At 40.8% G+C, this 9,941-nt stretch overlaps 1 protein-coding gene across 1 annotated transcript in view; it reads right to left on the reverse strand.

The window, feature by feature from the left end:
- LOC141359280 (cadherin EGF LAG seven-pass G-type receptor 2-like) overlaps positions 1 to 9,941 on the reverse strand; it is a 33,584-nt gene that overhangs the window by 19,183 nt on the left and 4,460 nt on the right. Inside the window, exon 2 of the mRNA XM_073861452.1 lies at positions 1,281 to 1,970. Within this exon, the coding sequence (XP_073717553.1) occupies positions 1,281 to 1,970 (690 nt within the window). The remainder of the gene's footprint in view (positions 1 to 1,280; positions 1,971 to 9,941) is intronic.

The raw sequence follows: 9,941 nt of genomic DNA on the forward strand, positions 1-9,941 counted from the left end.
TCTCATCACATCATCATCACATCACATCTCATCATCACATTACATCACCTCACCTCACCTCACCTCATCACATCACATCTCATGTCATCTCATCATACCATCTCACCACATTACATCACCTCACCTCATCACACCATCTCATCTCATCACATTACATCACCTCACCTCATCACATCTCATCACATCACATTACATCACATCACCTCATCACATCACATCACATCACAACTCATCATCACATCACATCTCACCACACCATCTCATCACATTACATCACCTCATTTCATCTCATCTCATCACATCATCATCACATCACATCTCATCATCACATTACATTACATCATCACATCTCATCACCTCGCCTCATCACATCACATCACATCTCATGTCATCTCATCATACTATCTCATCACATTACATCACCTCATCACATCTCATCACACCATCTCATCACATTACATCACCTCATCACATCTCAACTCATCTCATCTCATCTCATCTCATCACACCATCTCATCACATCACATAACATCACCTCACCTCACTCATCACATCACATCACATCACATCACCTCATCACATCACATCACCTCATCACATCACATCACTCATCTCATCTCATCTCATCTCATCTCATCTCATCTCATCTCATCTCATCTCATCCCATCCCATCCCATATCAAATCGCTCATCTCATCACATCTCATTACATCACATCACATCACCTCATCACATCACTCATCACATCACACATCACATCACTCATCACATCACATCATTATCATAATCACATCTCTTTATATCCTCTCTCATGTTTCTGATCAGCTCGCCTGATCTCACATCACCTCACATCTGACTTTTAACTTTGTGATTTCATCTGTAAAGTCTCATTTCTGACCATTATCATCTCAGATCAAAATCTCACCACATCTCTCATCGTGTACTATTTCCCATGAAAAGGCCCTGATGGATATAAACCCTCAAACAGGTCTGAACCAGTTCTGAGAGAAACCCTATAATCTAGCTGTTATTAGTGTTTGTGTGTGTGTGTGTCTGGAATATAAAGCTGTGAATCCTTCATAACATCCACAGCGCTAAAGCAATCAAAATACACCTGCAGGACACCAGAGAGAGACAGAGAGAAATACTCCATACATATAATCCCTCTTTTATTATGTCTTTGGGGTAAGAAGTATTTCATATGAATATTTCATAGGTGTGAATTTTAACCGAATATAAAGACACGTGTGTGTGTGTAGAGGCTCCGCCCCATCTCCTTACCTGTGTAGTCATGAAGACACTCACAGGTGAAGCCTCCTTCATGACTGCGACAGATGCCGTGAGGGCCGCAGGGTTTGGAGTAACACAAGTCGATTTCGGTCTCGCAGTAATCACCCGTGAACCCGAGCGGACAGCGACACCTCAGTCCGCCGATGGGATGGATGGGTCGGAACAGGATGGTGTCCGAGGCCACGAACGGTGCCAGACTGTCAAACTTCAGGACGGACACGCACTTCATGTAGTTCTCGCACGGCTCCCGCAGGCAAATGTTGTCGTCGAACGGCAGGACCTCCTGCGAGGAGATCTGAGCCAGCAGACTGCGGTTCAAATACAAACGCTCCTGTAACTCCTCCGATCCGAAGAACTCCACCTCACCTCCGCCGCTCCGACCCAAACGAGCCGGACTGACCCCGTGACCCCGCGAGCCCTCGCCCGGCACCGCCACCGACAGACTGACGTTCAGAATCCCGGCGCTGACGTCCGTGTCGTCCTGGATGTTGAAGACCACCACGTCCTCGCGAGAGGCCGAGAGCACACGGGCCACGCCCTCCAGGAACTGAGCCAATAAGAGTGAGAGGAAGCGCTCCTGCGATGTGTTGGCCAATCGCAGCGTGATGCTGTTGGAGAGCATTTCATCTGTGATGATGGTGACCTGCAGCAGACATTGAGCTGATACAGAGTGAACTCCATCTACAAAAACACAGAAAAAATCACCGTTAGCACTCACATAATCAAAAAGCTTCCTCTGAGTGAGCGACCGTAACCAAAGGGGGCGGAGCTTCCAGGGGTCAACTTAAGTCTAATGAGGCTGAGGGGTGAAGTGACTTCCTGTTCTGGCTCAAACAAGCAGCTTCAGGACAATCTAACAGTGATCACTAATTAACCAGACACACATACAACCCATTAGCATGCAAATAAACGTCATTAATCCGCCTCTCTCAACCGCCAGCCAATAATGATCCAAGATCCAGAACAGCATTCCAAACACAACCAGAGGAATCCTGGGAACTGTGCTGCCTGAGACGAGTACACACACACACACACACACACACACACACACACACACACTACACACACACACACACACACACACACACACACACACACACACACACACACACAATACACTTAATGAAATCAAAGCCATCCTTAAACAAACATTACTGCCAACACACAACAACAAGCTTTGTGTGATATCTGTGAGATTGAGCCCAGAGTGATTATTACACAAACACACAATGAAAGAGAAACAACACAACAACACAACTTCTGAAGAATTCAAAGAGTTTTGTGTTCCTGTATCTTCACTGGATGAGTATTGTGTGTTAGCAGCTCAAAGGTCATGGGTTCAAATCTCAATGTACAAACTAGAGGTCTCGGGTATAAAGAAATGTACTCAAAAAGACTCATATCACTTTATACCCAAACCTGACACGCATTAATCAAACCCGAGAAAAGTAGACCTGAGTCCGACCCAAACCAGTGGCAATTTTTTAACTCAACTGGACCCAAATGTAGATGATGATTGATTGACAGGTTTGTCTCAATGAAAAATTAACCTACCGCCAGTCACACAATGACACAAGTGCTCTTGGCAAACAGAGGACGGATTGGAAAAGGACTTGATGCACACATGGGATAGTTTGGGTTGTCTCGGGTCCATTCAGCAAAAACACAATCATTTTAAATTTGCTGATGTTGCCATTATTATACCTGACCTGTGTCCGAGGCACACGTGAAACTTTTCGACTGAACCCGCTTAGTCGGACTTCATGTTTTTGGAGAAGACCTCTAACACACATACTGACGAAATGAAGAGCTTGAATGCACTGTAAGTCACTTATATATGTACGTAAATCTAAAAAAAACTTGATCTCATAACACCTCACAACATTAATCTGACCACTTTACACATAGATTCAACGTCAGCCAATCAGATGATCTTATACAACATACATCACACAATCACTACTGTCTGCTTATACTGACACTTTAACATGATAGATAGATAGATGTGTGTGTGTGTGTGTGTGTGTGTGTGTGTTTATGTGTGTGTGTGTGTGTGTGTGTTATACCTCATGACCTGACACACACCTCATTTTTCTCACTGTAAGAATGTCAATGGAAATGTGAAACCTACAAACTCGTGAATCTGCAGGAGAAACCTGAGGAGACTTAAACTTCTGTGTTTATTACAATCTCATATTTATTATTATTATTATTATTTTACAGTAACATTGAGGTTGTCTGTATGTCCACACACGCACACATGAGGCTGTATATATATGAGAATCAGCGACTTTAACATGAAGTACAGCGTTTTTTACCCATAATGCACCACTGCATCTGAACACTATAATCATCCTGTCAAGAGTCTCATCCAGCCGTCTCTCTCTGTGTGTGTATAGCATAGACTGTAATGTATAGACTGTAGATATGAAGAGAATAAATCTAGAGAGTAGTTTTATATCACAGTAACAGTGTGTATTATCATACAAACATTTTCTGGAGCAGGTGCCATTCTGGTTCCTTTTACAGTTTTTCTGAATTGCTAAAACACATTTTTTTTGAAACCATCACTCATTTTCTCAAAACCTTAAACACTAAACACCCTGACTCTTCCTTCAAAACCATTTCACTTGTATTCAAAATCAAACTTAGCTTTCAAATCATACACACATAAATCTATAATATGAAACACTACAAGCATCCATTAGACACTACCTTAAAAAATGGAAAACACAACATTCAGACATCTGCTTACAAAAAAATACATGTTTATTGTACATAACAACACACTTGACAAATACTGTTAAAAATCTCTATTACTGTAATCACAAGTTTAGTTCTGTGAATATAGTTACTGTAAGTACTGCAAGTAATAGTAAGTTTTTTAATATTACTGTAAGCAGCACTTACAGTGTATAGAATTAAAAGATAAAAGTGTGTAGAATTTTGAGTTGTTGTGTTTACTAGATGATAACGGTGTTGTAGATGTGTTCAACTTTTGACCTGCCTGTGTTTAGCATTTATAAAGTTCACTGCTGTGTAAAATGTGTGTTTAAGTGAGAAGTTTGTGTTTAGTGTTTTGCAAAAAGAGTGCATGATTTGACAAATGGGTTTAGGCCGCTATAAATTTGGTTCAGAGATTGAGGTTTAGTGTTTTAGCAATTCAGAAAAACTGTAATTAAACAACTGCTTTTGTTTGACCTTATGATGACCTTACGGCATTGTTTGTGAATGCTTCCGGGGAATGTTACGGCAATGTTATTACTATAAGTCCTCTTTACAAGGAGATTTACAGGACGTGTTTGTGTTCACACAGAAGACTCGCTGACAATTTTACAGACATTTTCCAGTCTATTTCCACTGGTGCATAAATGAAACTGTCACACTGCCCAACTAAACACAAAATCATTTGTGTTAAAGACAAACAAGACAACACACAGAGTGTAAACAACATTGACTTTAATTTCACAATGAATTTAGCACGAGGTCCTGTGACAGTGAAACTCTGTGACTCTACATGAGGAGGAAGATCTCAAAGAGAATCTATAATCATACTTCACACACAATCTGTGACCTACATATCACACAGATAGATAGAGAGATAGATAGATAGACAGATAGATAGATAGATAGATAGATAGAGAGAGAGAGAGAGAGAGAGAGAGATAATGTTAATGTTAATAATGTATGTATTCCACTCATTCAAACACTATCAGTGCTCTCTAACTGACATTAAGTGTCAGATGCTCTGATTAAACTCATCTTGTTGCTATGGTAACTATATTTGATCTAAACCCACACTGCTCTTTAAGCCACGCCCCTCGCTGAGTCTGGACCAATCATATGCTCTCAGACACAACTGCTAAATTTAAAAAACCTGCATATTTATAAGTTATCAAAGTTGGAGCCAATCACAGCAGGGAGAGGTGTGTGTGTGTGTGTGTGTGTGTGTGTGTGTGTGTGTGTGTGTGTGTGTGTTTGTGCAGGTGTGTGTGTGTGTGTGTGGTAGCAGTGTTGCCGCAGGCGCCTGCTGTCATGGGAACCAGATGAGCATTTCCTCCACCTGAGCTAAGAATAAAGTGTACTCAGCAGGGGGTGGGGCTAAACATGATAGAACAGCCAATCAGAGCACAGGAGCCCTCTTTGATCAAATGTCATTCAATCAATCAAACAAACTTTATTCATTATTTTACATCATATACAACCAAATAATATGAATATAATCATCATCTCCTTATAATGAAGAAATAATCCTGAAACGACTGAATGAATAACACAAACAGACACACAAACACACAATCTTACATGCAACATTCACACAATCATGGACAATATCTACAATACCTAACCCTAACATCTACAGCAGAAGACTAAATCATGTTTCACTGTGTCTGTCTCTCTCTCTCTCTCTCACACACACACACACACACACACACACACACACACACACACACACACACACACACACACACACACACACACACACACACACACACACACACACACACACAAACACACACAGTCCTCCTACGCAACACATTTCCCTGCTGTTACACACAAACTAATGCTTTTCATCTCCAACAATCACAAATCAAGCTCATCACTTCAGTTTAACATCTAAAGGCTGATTTATACTTCTGTGTAGGACGTACATCATAAGCTGTACGTATGCGCTGCCTCATCAAGCGCTCTGATTGGTCAGCTTGAGCCCCTCCCCCCCTCCTCTAAAAAACGTGGCACAGGTGCGTCAATGTGTGTTGTGTCGTTTTAGTTTAAGAAGGAAACAAGAAGACAGACTCACACACTGACATGAGGTTTCCTCTGTCATTTATATTTATTTACACTCACCAGCCTCAATCACACACACACACACATATATGCACGCACACACAGAGAGACACAAACATGCGCACACACACACACACACACACACACACACACACACACACACACACACACACACACACACACACACATTCCTCTCATTGCTCTTTATTATGGATGTTGTCCAGAAGGTCTGAGACTCCTCAAACCATTAGCATGTTAAAAGCCCTGCGGCCTGCGGTGCACACACACACACACACACACACACACACACACACACACACACACACACACACACACACACACACACACACAATAGCAGCCAGCGTTTGTGTCACAGTGGGAGTGTGTGAGACCAGAGTTATGGCGCTTTTCCATCGCATAGTACCCCACGGCTTGGCCCAGTTTGGGTCGGGTCAGCTCACTTTTGGGAGCTTTTCCATTGGGATCACTTCGTAGTACCCGATACTTTTTTTCGTACCACCTCGGTTGGGGTTCCAAGCGACCCGAGCTGATACCAAACGTGACGCGTAAACACTGTAGTTCACTGATTGGTCTGAGAGAATCGTCATCGGCGCCGTCATCCTATTATGTAAAATATTAGCTTTAGCTTGCTGCTAGCTTGCGCTGGCTCGAGGAAACATGTTGTCATCTGTGCTCTGTTTTAAGTTTCCAAACACCCTTTTAGCGATTAAAAACATCCACAGGTTGTGAATCAGGAACACATAAAAGTTTTTTCCAGACTTGCAGTTTATGGCGGCACATTCGCGACGTGCACGTCAGTATTATTTATGCTTTAGTGCAACTTCATTGAGGCTCAGCCTGAGCGCCGTCGACAGACGCCACGGGTGTTTGAACAGAAACTGTCATGTGAGACAGAGGTAGTATTAAACGCGATGTGCAAAGTAAACATCTATTTGTGGTGGCCAATTTTAATTTTGTGGCGGACTAATAAATAAATGTATGGGAATGTACAGGACGCTCTCTCTTGTATGATGTCACAGCCGTATGCAGCGCAAATATAACGACACGCCTATAATTCCTCCCACTGCGAAGTGATACTAAACTCAATGGAAAAGCTAACCACGCCAAAGTGAGGTGAGCTGACCCGACTTAAACTAAACCGTGGGGTACTATGCAATGGAAAAGCGCCATTAGTGTGAAACTACAAGCACAATTCAAGGATGAGATTAACACAAAACACATATCACATCTCAGCTTGTTAGAAGACACACAATACTACACACTGTTAACAACACAACAACACATATTTGTGTAAACAACATAAACGTGAATCTCTAATAATGATGACATCATGTGTATGTCAAAACAACAATAATCATCTCCAGAAGTGTTTGTGCTGCTCAAGAGTTTATTAACGCTTCACCAACAGAGTTTATACAATTTTGCCGCTTTATAATCCAGGATAACTTGTAATAATAAATCCACGTCATCGTGTGTCTTAACAAAACTGATCGATGTTTTCCTTGTCTTGATTGTTTGTAATATTTCTTTACAAACTAACATCGCCATCTACTGGCCTTACACACATTAAACAACGCTTTAGTTAGTTTAGTTGAATTAATCGAAATTAAACCACAATCGCGATGTGAAACTTTATCAAAATGCAGAAGGTTTGCTTTGTGAGTGAACGCCATACTCGATGCGTAAACCAAAACGTCAGTTCTCTAAAATGGACGATGGATATTAACTTGAAGCAATGCGCGCAACCTGTTTCTCAATCAAACCTGGACGTGTATTTAAAACAAACTTATATTCCATGGTTTGAATTTCACTTGGATGAAATGACACATGCAAGCATTTTCTACTCATTTTAACAATCCCAAATGTGATATATGTGTCGTATTTTTCCTTCATTATTTATTTTTCTTATTTAAAAACTGTTTTTGGGTACCAATTGGGACGAAGATTCTGTCAAAGAGTTTAATTAAACGTTCATGTTTTATATTTTAGTTGCATTCGTGAGTTACTAAAAATGTAACTGCTTAACTAGGCTCGTCATATTAAAGTATTAATAAATTAATCAAATCAAAACTTAATAGCATCAAAGAAACATTTAATGTATCAGCAAATATCTCATCGCTGGGGGAATTAATCGATACTGTATCGCATTGTAATGAATGCACTGATTTACACCCCTAGGTTAAGTCCTTAATTTTTTATGTTTCCCTACTGAAAAAAAACAGCATCATACCAGCATGGACCAGCATGGGAAATATGCTGGTCTATGCTGGTTTGGTGCTGGTTTAGCTGGTGGTCACCAGCATACCAGCACCAAAACACAACATATACTGGTCTTGCTGGTATGCTGTTTTTTTCAGCAGGGTTTTTCTAATTTTCATAAAAATATCAAAATAACTAATAAGATACAACTAAATTACCAGACCCATAAGCAGTATCAGCAGGACAGATGCACACAGCTACAAAATTCAATCACAAATTGAATCACAATTACATTTTTTTTCCCAAACCGCACAGCCCAGTTTGAGTCATTCTCACAGATCTGTGTAAACATGGATGTTTTGACAGCGTTATTGCATGTACGTGAAATTTTTCAAAAATGCAAAAACTTTATGTGTGTGTGTGCGCGCGCTCCTTCCAGTCCAGAGATCCTTACAACACACACACAAACACACACACATACACACACACACAAACACAGCGAGCCGCCCCACCCAGCAGGCATTTCTCAGGCTCTAATGAGGTCGTCATGACGACTCACTGCTTAACAAAAGTATTTCTCACTGGCATTATTCACACACACACACACACACACACACACACACACACACACACACACACACACACACACACACACACACACACACACACACACACAAGAAAAGTGTAAGAACAAGGAGAAGGAGGGAGAGAACGAACGAAAGAGAGAGAGGGAGACACTGATGCTTGGGTGTCCCTTATGGTTGCTAGGTGGTTGTTAGGTGGTTGCTATGATGTTCTGGGTGGTAATTTAACTCCACCCCCCTAAACGTAGAGTTTATTCAGATGTTTCATTGCACACAGGAATAATGTCATGAAGATCATTCAGCTCTGATGTCACACAATCATCACTGAATATTTCATCCTCTCTAACTACTAACTACTTCTAATGTTTGACAAGAACTAAAAGACAAACTTTATTTCTTTCATGAGTGCTGAAAGAGCAAATGGGTCAAATTACAAACAGACTGAACTAAACCAACCACTGAAACATCTAAAGGTTCCTCACATAACTCAACAAACTTCTACTACTACAAAACCAGATCTGTGCTGAAATACACAACAGTGTTACCAGTTTTAGTCAAACCATAACCACTGACTGTCTGTTTATCCAAACAATGGACGACAGTCTGAGTTTTCAACATCTATAGCAAACAGCAGTGAAGACCAGAGGAGATATAACTGATGTCAGATCAGCAGAACATGGACAGACATCTCATTACTGACAGATTGACTTCTGTTTGTCTCCTAATCTCTCAATCAGATGTAGAAAAGCCCTCACACATGACTGTATGAATATCTAATCATTCACATCTGTCTGTGATCAAACACAGATCTCAATCCCACAATGCATTGCAACAATCTCAGTCATAAAGTTCATCCAAGATGAAGTGCATTTCATTTAATAATAAACACAATTCTTTACTGATAAATAATGTTGCAAAGCTTGGGAATTTTGGAAATATTTCAATTCGGAAATTAAAGAAAATTATTCATAAAATTTCAAAACTGCATCGCATGCAAACATCAGCTTCCTCAACATCTGACTCATCTTCATCCGTGTGGCAATATTCCCATATATTCCTC

This window comes from Misgurnus anguillicaudatus, chromosome 23, assembly GCF_027580225.2.
Source record: "Misgurnus anguillicaudatus chromosome 23, ASM2758022v2, whole genome shotgun sequence".
Lineage (NCBI taxonomy): Eukaryota > Metazoa > Chordata > Actinopteri > Cypriniformes > Cobitidae > Misgurnus > Misgurnus anguillicaudatus.